At 37.8% G+C, this 12641-nt stretch overlaps 1 protein-coding gene across 5 annotated transcripts in view; it reads right to left on the reverse strand.

The window, feature by feature from the left end:
- Positions 1-12641, reverse strand: part of USP47 (ubiquitin specific peptidase 47) — a 60914-nt gene that overhangs the window by 2217 nt on the left and 46056 nt on the right. For all 5 annotated transcript variants that reach the window (XM_075427465.1, XM_075427463.1, XM_075427462.1 and 2 more), the window contains 11 exons: positions 12278-12485; positions 11720-11835; positions 10553-10672; positions 8566-9343; positions 7399-7574; positions 7135-7215; positions 5948-6063; positions 4482-4600; positions 1937-2067; positions 451-498; positions 232-362 (listed from right to left, as the gene is read on the reverse strand). In XM_075427465.1, coding sequence (XP_075283580.1) covers positions 232-362; positions 451-498; positions 1937-2067; positions 4482-4600; positions 5948-6063; positions 7135-7215; positions 7399-7574; positions 8566-9343; positions 10553-10672; positions 11720-11835; positions 12278-12485 — 2024 coding nt within the window. The remainder of the gene's footprint in view (positions 1-231; positions 363-450; positions 499-1936; positions 2068-4481; positions 4601-5947; positions 6064-7134; positions 7216-7398; positions 7575-8565; positions 9344-10552; positions 10673-11719; positions 11836-12277; positions 12486-12641) is intronic.

Consider the following 12641-nt stretch of genomic DNA (forward strand, 5'->3'; position numbering starts at 1 on the left):
GCGAGTAAAAGGGTGCAGTGTTTGTTTTCTTCTTCAATAAACACATCATATTCAGGTTTTTAGGAAGCTGAGGAGCACATGCGTTTCAGCTCAATGTTTTACACCCCCTTCCATAAGCATTTTTCCTTTAAGACAATAGAAGTGTTTTCAGTCTTCTGTTGATTACATCACCCCCTCAGTGTTATACACAGATTTTTTGCATGGTTTATTATACTTCAATAAAATACATACCTATAAAATATTACTGCACCATCATCACAAATGTAGAGAGGCCAGACATTCAGTGTAGATACTTTAGGATTCCAGTCCAAGTCTTGGTGAATCTCTAGTATGGAAATGTCACATGGAAACGTTCCTCTACCCTGAGAGGAAGCAATTAGTGAATAAAATAAAAATCATCATCACACATCCATGCCATTAAAAGGTAAAAATAGATAAAATCTTACTTACTTTTGCAAATTCTATGTTTTCTAGGGGTATTCCACTTATTTCACTCAGCTGTAAAGTGAAGAAAAATGGTGGATTTAATACTGTTCCACAATGTTACGCAGTGTCTACATAAAGTCAACAGACCTGCCAAATCTGGAAGTCAATTGAAACATTGCAAAGTCCTCAAATGATCCAAAGTATTAGTACAACATTACAGTGACAAGGTACAATTTTTCTACATTTCTGAAGTTACTAGTGTGTCACAAGCGACACTTGCTGTGATAGTATCATTGCACTTAACAGTGAAGAGGTGACAGAAAGAAGTTAACAGAAACAGTAACACCCAAGGTTCCATGATACAGAGAGACCAACTGCTTCGTGTTAAATCTGCACGTCCATCGGTTAGCCCTCAGCAGTTTCCCTAGATGAAATGAAAGCTATTACCTAGTCGACCTGGGAGCAGGCAAAGCCGCGAAATATGCACAACCAAGACCCATGTCCATGCACCTGCACTTCCTACCATAACCACCCTGCAATTCCCCAGTGAGCACCTTGGCTGCTCTTCCTGCTGCCCCTGCTCTGCACCATCCATACCCTGCCCCGGCCACCACTGCCCAGGCCTGTCCAGCACCCTGCACTGGGTCACCCGGCCATGCCTGGCATGGCCTTGGCGGAGCCCTCCTGCTGCTGAGCGGTCTCACCGTGCACGCAAGCTCATCACTGCCTCGCTCGTAGCTCAAGTGCAGGCTGCAGTCTCGTCTCCATGGCAATGCAGACACTAGCTCAGATTTGTGTTTATCTCTGGCTGCCAATTTGCCCAAAACTTGAACAGATTTCCTCTCTAAGATTCTTGCCTCTTTCAAATCCGCTGTTAAAACAGTCATGCTCAAATTAAACTGATGGTAAGAAATGACCACCAGTCAGTGCAATTCTGTAATCCTCATTTCCTTTGGAAACTAGGATAAATAAACAATACTGACAAAAACCAAAAAATTCTGAAATGTATTAGCCCTACACTCTGCTAATAAAATCAATCTGAAAGAGAAGAGTTGGCTGAAAGCATTTGTTACTCCAGATGTGTCAAATTCAAATTTCTCTTATTACTGGTGGGAGTAAAAAGGTTAAGGCCTCTCAGAGGGAATGCTGCCAAAATTGCACCCTGCACATCAATTCTTAAGAAAACACTAAGAGCCAACTCTTTCTTCAGATACAAGTGAAAAGGAAATCTTGAAGACTGCATGCAGGAACCTGTAGTCACAATTTCATTTCTACCTGAAGAATACAAGAAACTAGTCCATAGCTTCATCTGTGCACATACACAAATCCGAGGCTGTTGCATTCTGTGGCAGCTGAACAATGCTCCTCTTCCCAGCCCATCAACTGACGCCTAACTTAATCACCACGCAACAAGATTTTTGTAGCTATGACATCTCTGTGCTTCCCAACAGATGGCCGCAATAAGGCTCTTAGAAACCACAAGAAACCTGCATCAGGTTACACATTTTACCTTCTCTTTTAATTCTTCAACACTGCTGCTTTCTAATACGACTTCCTGGAAAGAATCTAGTTTCATCTCTGATGGCCTCCATCGTCTCGATAAAACAGCAAGTTGTGACATGGATTTCATCTTTTCTATTCCTAGGAAAGAAATTTATTACATTAGTATGGCAAAATATCCTACTTAAAATCAGGGGTTTTCCACAGCCTAAGCATATTCAAACACGGAAGAGTGCACTATGTATACACACACAGATTAAGTAACCTAGTTAGTGTGCTGCAGGTAGTCCACCAAAAGAAAAAAAAAGCAGGGGAAGGGACTAGGATTTAGTCGAACTTTTCTTTGTTACTAACTCCTTTCAAGGAATGGTTTCACTGGCAGCGTATCTCTGAGAAGCCATGCCCTTTATTCTTCTTTAGGGCGCGTTTTCCCATCACCCTCAGCTCGGTTACACATACAGTATCTATCCACCTAACCACAGCCTGGCCTCCAGATCATGCATTTGCATGAGATCTTCCTCAGCAATCTGGTATTTATTCTTGTGCTTCACTTTCTTTACCAAAATAAGCTTTCCACTTTTGACTTCTAGATTTCACACGCTAGCTATACACGTGTTATTAAAGCCTGCTTTAAACCCACCTCCTTGCAGAATTTTAGTATGCACTGCCTCCAGCCTTTTTGTACCATTTCAGGTAACAGCTTTCTCTGGTTGACAGGGTAATACTGTTAATGTATTTATGTATACTTATATAAAACACATATATATCATATATAACATAATAAATATATAACAATATGATAAGCAGAAGTGATAAAAGGGCTGATTTTATTTTTATTCTAAATCAGTCTATAATTTTGTAATTTGGCACGCAGAACTTGCAGATTAAACATTTATGTCTAATATTACATTCTTGTTTTGCATGAAACCACCACAGCGGTTTAAGCTTCTCCCTAAATACCTTCTACAGTCTTGCCTGTGACCACATCTGTGCCGCCTTTCAACACTACCTATTGCCCAAAATGAAGACACAGCCACCTAGTGTTTCTTGGCATTTATTTCAAGTCTGAGGCAATTACGTAATAGCCAGAGAATAACTAATTTAAATGTCTGCAACAGTGTGATTTAAAGCTGCTGTGCTAAGATACTTAATTGTAAATTATTCCAAGTTGCCTTATTTACCCGCCTAATGTCTTCAGTGTTCAGCTGAAGCACAAGACGAAAGCAACAGTGATGGTGGAGGGCGTTAAAAACCCTGAATTAAAGCTGTTGCCTTTACACTCTTCCAACAACCTCTGTGGTGGCAGTGGTTACATACAGCTTAATTTTCACAGAATATAGTGGGATCTATCTGCGTCATTTACAACTGGATCAAAGTAGCACCTTCTGGACACAGCTAGACAGTTACACAATGTATTACAGAACACCTGGAAGCCCTGTGGTCTGTAATACAGCATGTCTGTGGATTAGGTGGGCTGCAGTGGTCTAAAAAGTAGTACCTCCAAGACCTACTCACTACAGAAACAGTACAGCAATTAACCTAAAACTAATCCAAGAATTTTTTAAATGGCAAAGCTTTAACTGAAGTGTGAGCTGATACATATGCCTATAGGGATCTGCAGGCCTCCTGAACCTCCCATGTTCAAGTTTTTGTACTTTCATTGGTACAATTTTGTTAAAAATTAAAATACCAGGATTGAACACAGCTGCCAAAATACTGGCCTAACAGCTAAATGAGACTTCTTAAGTCAGGTATGCTTGCAAAGAAAGTTCCCGAGTGAATGGAATTCATATTCTTCATCTATCCATTAACAGAAATATCTGTTAATCTAGAGGAAAACCAGCATAGCCTACTTCCCCCCACCCCTTAAATTATGCTTTTGCATTCATAATCCAAATTTTAAGTGTATATGCAAAGAATAACTTAAGAATTGCCTATTTTTAATGATATTTAAGCAGAATTTAAGAAACAATCCGCTCTCTAACATTTGATCCAAAGTTGTTTTCATGACCAAGGTCTGTTCAAAAAGTTAGCACTTCAGGACAGAATATGAGTGTTTTTTCACTCCTGTCTGAAAAATACTAAGTGATTGAGCAGCTGTGCTGACTTTAGAAACAAGTGATATATGTATTATCCATATACATACGCACACATATTTCAGCTAACTACAAACATAACCAATACTAGTCCAAAAATTAAATACAAACAAAAGCCTATCCTATAGACATTCCTACAGTTTTTATGTACAACGAAAATACACACATGCAAAAAACTGCCTACAGTACTACAATGTCCAAAAGTTTCCAGTAAATCTACAAAACGTACATCGCAGCCACAGGAAATCTGCACTTGCACAATCCCCCCCCATCAGCTTCATGCAAAGATTTTATTATTTCTCTCTGCTTATATTTTTTTCAAATAAAATGCTATTAAAATGTCAGTAGTAGTCTTTAAAAAAATGAAAAAATGGAATGTACATTTTCCAATGATCTCTAAAGAAAAAAAAAAATCTCTGACATTATCTTTACTTTCTCTTGACACTATATCATTATTACCATCAAGTACTTCTAAGAAGACTTCCCAATTGCTTGAAATATTGATATCTTCTTCATAGATGTGATAATCCAGAAACACAGTGCCTGGGTTCTTCCAGGTTTTCTTTCGTAGGCGAAACCTGTAAAATACATCAGGAAGAAAACACTTGAATTTTCATCTGCTCATAGACACCACAGCTAGAGATCAGAACTGAGTATTTTCTCACAAAACTGAAATACAACTCATTTATGTGAGGTTTGGTTAGGTTTATTCTGAAATAGTCCTGACAGCAAGGTATCACTACTGGCTCTTACTGCTGCATAATTCATAAACACAAGGAAAACAAGCCTGTGTTGTGCTTGTTCAGTGCAAGAAATGTGTAGCAACTTAAGAGGAAGAAAACAGTTTTCTATTTAGGATTAGAAAACAGAATATTCCCAAACACTTGACAATTTTGCTGCTCCTCTTTTTTTTTTTTTTGTTTTGAGGGCAAAGTGGGGAAGATGGGGAGAGGCGGAGGATTAGGACTGGTGTCTGATTTACGTAATTAGTTCTACTGCATCAATCCAGTGACAATATGAAAGGACCTTTGATTTAGATACATAGGTAAATAAAGGTATTAACAACTAAAATGAAATTGAACACGAGTACAAAACTTGAACTGTAATGGTTTCTCCACACACAAAAGCAGACATAAATTTTGTGATGTGCCCCATAATTATAGGCCACTAGAGAACATAACCCAAGCGTGGCAGTCAAAAGCCCTTGGGCCCTGTCACAGTGAGGAAAGGAGAAAAACCTGGTCGAGATTGAGGTTTCCACTCCTTTTCTCAACAGCAAAGGACCAACACTTGTCTTCCAATGTTTTGCTCCAGCCCGATTTCAGGCATACGTCAAGGCCCTGCCAGCTTGCTTACCACATCTTACACGTGTTTCTTAATTCCAGTGAATGCAGAGTGTCACCTATTCTATAGTAAATACCACACCACTTGTAACTGGCAGCAGAGAGCACACGGAATCAAGGCCTCAAAGCCAGCTGAGTCTTGATGAGATAATTGATTATGGGTAAAAGGAAGTTGATGCCGGATCAGCGCTGTATATACACCCTAGAATAATGCACAGGGCAGTTTGCTGGAGTGATCTACGCTGAGCCTGCATCTAGAGAGAAGTGGCTTTTTTGTGAACTGATTTACTTCATGCTCTCCTTTCTGAAGGAAGTCATCCTTAGAGCGAATAAAACTTCTCAGATCTAAACCTGTAGACATGTTGCACACAGACAATTCTACGTAAATATTAATCCCTATATTACTCTACATGACATGAAAGCCAAGAACTGCTAAATTAATGTCTGTATTCACAATCTGATTCAAAGACCACAGTAACTTATTTCTGCTCCTTTCATAACTTCCTTTCTCCACAAGAGAAAAAACCCACATTCTAAATTAATACTTAATCAGGTAACTTCAACAGATCGCAGTCTCTTTACCTGTCAATTGTCAAGTCTAGGCCACATTGTTCTTGAAGCTGAGGAAGCAGCTCCTCTTTTGACTGTCGGACAGTCATTCCTTTAGCAAAAACTGCATCTAGAAGAAACTTGCATGGCTGTGAACATAAATAGGAAGCGATTAAAGACAAATTTTTTGAACAGAGAATTAGATTTGCCTCCTGTTCGTGTTTTGTGACTAGTCCCGCCCACCTAGCAAACTCACCATTAGAAAGCTTTTCATAAACAAGGTAGGCAGTGAATTTATTAAAATTAGGTTTAACCAATTTGTGTAGCAGCAGCCCTTTGACAGCTCATTCAAACACTGTGTACGCATGCCACTGCGGAAATAGCGTCTCGTGCTGTATTACTAATTGCTACCATTATATTAACATTCTAAACAGTTTGAAAGGAGCTTTACAATGAAATAAGCCATATAATAATAAAAATTCCACTTTCTCAGCTTTCATTGGTCAGATAGACCAGAACTCCATGACTGGAAGTTACTTTTATCTTATTCCTCGCTTTATCAGTTCAGCTTCAGTGTCTCATGCTTACCCATTATTAATATGCATTCTGCAGTTTGGCCCAAAAAATAAAATCAGAAATAAAAGTTGAATTTGTATGCACTCTAAAAGACTGCAATCTATATAGTGAAATCACTTTTATGCTTTTCATGTCCCAAAAGATGTAACAAGCAAGTAAGCCACGTTATTGTGAGGGAGGCATTTTTGTTTCAGGCCTGTCTTAAAGCGGAGAGGACTACTACTACCCAGCTAACCATTCTGATAAGCACTGTCTGCAGTGCATGAATGTGACACATTATGTCAGTACAGTATTACTGAAAACTGCAACCATGAGCAAAACCAGTTTCTTATGGGGAAAGAATTCTACATGAGTTTCATACGCTTAAGGAAAACAAAGAAACAATTATTTTCATTTGTCTTCCATTCACACTGCAGAAACAGAGACGTTTAAGAGAGACAGTGTAGATCACATTCCAATTGTATACTTTGAACAGCATAAACAGAAATAATCTCAAGTTCCCTTTCTAAATCCAGGAAAACTTGCAGGAAAATGCAGAGAAAAGAGAGACTTTCTTTTTTTCCAAGATTTCAGGAAAAAAAATCCTTGGTCAAGGCACATACTAATATTTTTATGAATCAATCTTGAAATATTCAACACCTTACCTCTTGCTCGTTTACCAAAAGTTGATAGACTTTCACTCTGTATTCACCCTTCTTAAGGGCTCTTCCAAGTCTAATAGTTATCTGGAAGGCAAAAGGAGTATTTGTTAGAAGTGGTATCAAAATCAAAATTACATTTTGTAACACACTACCAAGACCAATGTAATGACTTCACCTGGCAAGTTAATAAAAAGTTGTAAATTATGTTCTTAAGTTTGTCTATATTGTACCAATATTTTTAATGATTAAAAATAACTTCTGAATAACCTTATTGTCATCAGAAAATGATGAAAGTGTCTCATTCAGTCGAACACTCTCAAACTCTTGATTGCTGGCGTAGACTCTAAAGACTTTGAAGTGAGAAGATGGAACTCCAACAAAAGGCTCCAAATGTTGCTTGAAGGCAGACAGTGTAATTCTCTTATCAACATGCACCATCAGCCCTAAGCAAAAATAAAAATGGCATGAAACACCACACTACTACAAAAAAAACCCTCTGGTGTATTATTTCCATATATTCAGTTATCATTGGCAGCAAAACAGTACTGAAGAGTCAGAATTACAGTGAATGGCCACATGCAGATTTCATCTGAGGGTGTTACAGCAACCCTCAAGAGCTTTACTGTATTTTAAGTGTTTACGGGTACATACTCCTGGAAGACACAGCAGTTCCAAACTGCCATACTTTGCAATCAGTGAAGTAGTGGAGCAAAGCAGTATCTTCTCCACTCAGTAAGACACAAATAGATAGAATCAGATGGAGCATTTGCCCATAACCCCCTTGCAGGTCTCCCCTGCCTCAAGGGAGAGACAGAAGTGCTTCCGAGTTGAGGCTGGCCAGGCACATGCCACCAAACCTTTTTTTTTCTCCTGGCTTTCAGAATTAAAAAGTTTGGTTAACTCTGTGTTCTGGAAGGCCACAGGCTATCACAAAGCACACTCAAGTCTAGATTAAGGGACTTTTTCACAGAATAATTTTGTAATCAAGGAAAAGCTACTGTACTTGTTTATATGTATAATACATATAAAGCCACATGTTTGTTAATATAAATGAACCACAGTAAATAACTGCATTCTGAAACAGGCGAATCAGCAGCAGCAGATGAACTGTTTTCCTTTCACTGGAACACAACTCACCTTGCTCTCCAGAAAACGCTTTCAAAACAAAGAAATACATGTATCATAGATATAACTTTTCATTTTCTTAGAAACAAAAAAGCAAGACACTGTTCAAATACATAATCACTTCTTACTAGATAAAAATGATGCTGATTTTTGCTGAACATGACAAGAAGTCCTATCTTTGCACTTTCATTACCTTTAACTGGACATACAAACAAGTTTTTATATCATGTCATTAGACTTTAACACAGCATATGAATCTCACAGTAACAAGAGGGATTATTTTAAGGCACTTGTAAAAATAATACATACATTTTTGCCCTTCTCCCGAACCTTCCTCTGCAGCATAGGGTTCTGACTTAAAGTACATATATTGTGCTTCTCCTCTGCTCTTGCCACTTTCATCATATTCACTATCGGTTCCAGAATCTTCTTCTGCTGTGTCCCAGGTTTCTTTCTTCCCCTGATTTGCTTTTGATCGCCTGCTACTTGTGATACTATGAGAATCAAGTCCATTAGCCAAGGGAAGTGGGGCATTGTCCACATTGCATAAAGTATCACTGCTATGACTGGAGCTGAGGATATCACTGTCCACAGAACTTGTACTCCTGTCGTTATTTACATCTGAATCTGACCGTTCCTCAGACTGGAGATTTTCTGGATCAGAAATCTGAATTTGGTTTTCAAGTTCTCTGTTTTCTGCTGATGCTGAAGAGTCTATTTCATTTAAAGGTGATTCAATGTTTTCAAAATCACTGGCTTCTGTGCTTTTGCTGCTGTCTCCATTATCTCCCTCCTGCTGCTGCTGCAGGGACAAGCTTTTAAGCTTTTCAGTGCTTTCTTCCAGAATTGCCTCTACAGATTTCCTATTACCTGCAGGTCCTTTTACTCTTTCACAGGCTTCATCCAAGTTGCCTGAATCTCCACTAGACTTCTGATAAACCGCTCGTCTAAATTGAGATCCAGGTGATTGCTCTGGTAATGAAACATACAGTCTGATTGTATTTGCATGACGATCCAAAAGTTTCCATAGATGAGAATCTGTGTACGCCACATGACGATCTAAAGACTCTGAGCTTTCAATAAATACCTGAACATAAAATAACAGTGTTTTATCATGTAGTGTTATTTTAAATAAATGTAAAAGCAGTAATAGCAAACAGATAGGACTGAGCACACATTAGAAATCATCTCGCTAAGAAACATCATCTTCTCTAAAAATATTGAAGTACATGTTTAGAAAAAGACTAAGGAGTCTGTAGTTCAGCAATGATTTAACCTTTCCTTATTTTCATAATCATGTTAAGATTGAACTGTAACCAGACTGACCAGCTGCAGTAAACACTTCAATGTTCAGAAGTGTATTTATATAATCACTTCATGTGCGCTCTTCACCTGTACACTAACACTAGTTTAAATGTATACATGGGTAAGCAATAGTGCAAATTAGAACATAAGCGAACAAATTTCTCTTTTCCCTTTGTCAAAGGCCACTGTGTTGCAGGGACAATGTGAACGTGAAAAGGCTTGAGGTAATGGAATAACAAGTCAATGCCATTGTTTTGCTCAGCTACATGCCATCAAAGCCTTCGCGCTAATCTTTCGTCATCAAGAATAGTGTGTTCTTGAGCTTAAACATCAGAGCCAGAGGGTGTACAAAATGTGCTGTATGTACTACTACTGTAGTAAAAAGGGCAATGCTACAGATATTATTTAAGTTATTTAAGCACTAAGTTACTCTTCTTCTGAATGCATTACACAGCTATTATTGAAAACATTTATTACAATTTTTTTTTGGAAAAACAACTTGGCTAGGGGGAATTTGCATAGTAGAAATTACTGAATTTAAGACAAAAACCTCACCAAAAACTTTCTCTTAGTTTTGACATCTGTTTCTTAAGAACTTTAATACTGAGAGCAGGCACAGCTGTTCAGAATATTTAGAACACAAATTAGGCAGATTTCATAGCAATACACCAACCTTTGCTCCCTAAGAAGGGTTAACTTTTAAAAGTCTTCATTGTAAGGTTGTTAACCTCATCATGATTTGAATCGCTGAGTATCAACCAGATGTCTGATTCTGAACCTGCTCTACCTTGTTATGTGCACTTGGTTTCATACATAGCCTATAGTATTCATCAGCACCGTAATATTTGCTGGTTAAAAAGCCCCACAGTACACGGTGAAATACAGGACAATTAGCCATTACAAATTCTATACAGATTTCCATACCTTTTACAACACAACAGTGAAGTCTACAAATAAGCAAAATGAACAATTTCAAAACCAGAGCATGTACCTTGTTGCTTCTAAAAAAGCCTTCAGCTTTCAGTGTTTTGTTGGAAACGTTCAGCAGACGCAAGTCATTGTAGCAACGTTCTAACACTACTCGCATTGTTTCAGCAGGCAGGTGTGTAGCCTAAAATAAAGACATTGACAGTAAAGTAACATGAACATTATATGTAATTTCAACTACTGGAACAAGTATTTCATTTCTTAAGATTATTCATAGGGAAAGGTGAAGGTTTTTTTATCGACTTGTAAATCACAGAATTCAATGTGGGGGGAAACCTCTCAAACCTGATCAGTCCCAGTTCCTTTTCTTCACCCTTCGATATGTAGCAAATGTCAGTTTTTCCAAAAGGTCAGTAGACTAAAATGGCTTGGCTTTGCAGACAACTGGCAAATTTTTAATGACTAGTAATATAAGGAATTGATCTTATTACTTAGGGTATGAACCAATCAAAAATAAAAAAATATTCTCAAGCATCAGGTTTTGCACACTGTTTACTTAATTCTTAATTAGACTGAATTTAAACTACTGAAATCATGTTTCATAACAAATATTTTGAAGTTACACTAATCACTGACCTATTTTACACAGAACCAACCACGTAAAATGTCGGTCTTGCAGTTCAATGGAAGCAGTAACAACCCATGGTTTAAGACCATGTGAGAAGAAAGAAGAGAAAGGAAAAAAAAGAAAAATCAATCTGTATCTTAATAAGAAGTGGCTGCTGGGACGAAAAGCAAGGTTTGTAGGGAGAATGTGGACAGCTTTAGATTTTAAATTTCAGTTACTGAAGGAAATGTGGGAAGTTCCATGTTGGTTCAGTTATATGGTAACAGTTCACTAGTTCTGCCACTGACTGCATACTCAGTGAGGTGGTTCAAGTTACTAACCCAAAATACCATGAATCCAATTCTTCAGCTCCCCAAAAAAGCTTATTATCTGGTAAGCTAGTAAGCAGTATGACCAGACAGTTGCTTAAGCTTGGGCAAAAGCCAGGGTAGAACTCTGGATGGAAGCAAGAAGCAGGTCGCTGGCTCAACTAACCTAAACCTACTGTACAAAGGTTACTGTAAAAGGTGCAGGCTCTCATTTTAGATATTTAAATTATGACACATTTTCACAATCAGAATGAATGAAACTCTGTAATATAAGTCCTTAATGACTATAAATTACCTTGGAAATTAGCTGTTTAAATTCTGAAACTGTTTGATTCAAATAAGCTCGTACGCTTATTGGAGGAGCAACAGATTCAGTCTTTAGGTCAACTACATGAACCTTCACCATGACCTCTGCAGGAAAGAGGAAAAAGAAAACAAAACCACATATATATGAGAGAATTCCACAGGCAAAGAAAACACACATACGCTTGTCTGATTAAGTGTACCTGTATTGATTCACGGGTTGCATTAAATACATACAAACAGTAATGAATTTGAAAAGCACGCCAATTTCAGAGTTTCATTTTCATATCAATTTTAATGCCAATTAGGCAAAAATGTTCCTTAGTTTGACAAGTTTTAGCATACCTTAGAATTGTGTCAATTAGAAAGAAGTTGGCAACACACCATAGTACGTAGCTCTGAGTACTGACTTAATCAAATTTAGTACAACAAAGTTTTTCTCCATTCACACATCATAATCAAGTTCTGCATTTTACAAGTTTTATGCTCATGCCATCACGCAATATCCCATTTTAGCCTATCCTTGTCTATATGTAATTAGATGTCTTACCACCAGGTTTATAGCACTGGAAAATTTGGTCAGGCCGTCTTGTTTCCAACAATAAGTCAAACATGTACGTTGATTTGACACCTCCAAGTAATAAACCCATTGGTGTATCCTCTTCTCCTTCGTAAGAGCGTTCCAAGTAGTCATGAAACTCATCGTATTTGACAAGACGACAGCAATCCAAAGGAACAGCCTCTTCTAAATCCATCAGCTAAATCAGGCACACAAACCCCCCCCCCCCAAATAATTTAATAATGGTTTATTTGTGAGTTTATTTTTCCCTTGTAAGTTAGAAATATCTCAGTATGTGTACAGCCAGGAATCTTTTCAATTCACAAATTTTAATTTGGTTTTAGAAAATACATAT

Source organism: Opisthocomus hoazin, chromosome 7 (assembly GCF_030867145.1).
Source record: "Opisthocomus hoazin isolate bOpiHoa1 chromosome 7, bOpiHoa1.hap1, whole genome shotgun sequence".
NCBI classification, from domain to species: domain Eukaryota; kingdom Metazoa; phylum Chordata; class Aves; order Opisthocomiformes; family Opisthocomidae; genus Opisthocomus; species Opisthocomus hoazin.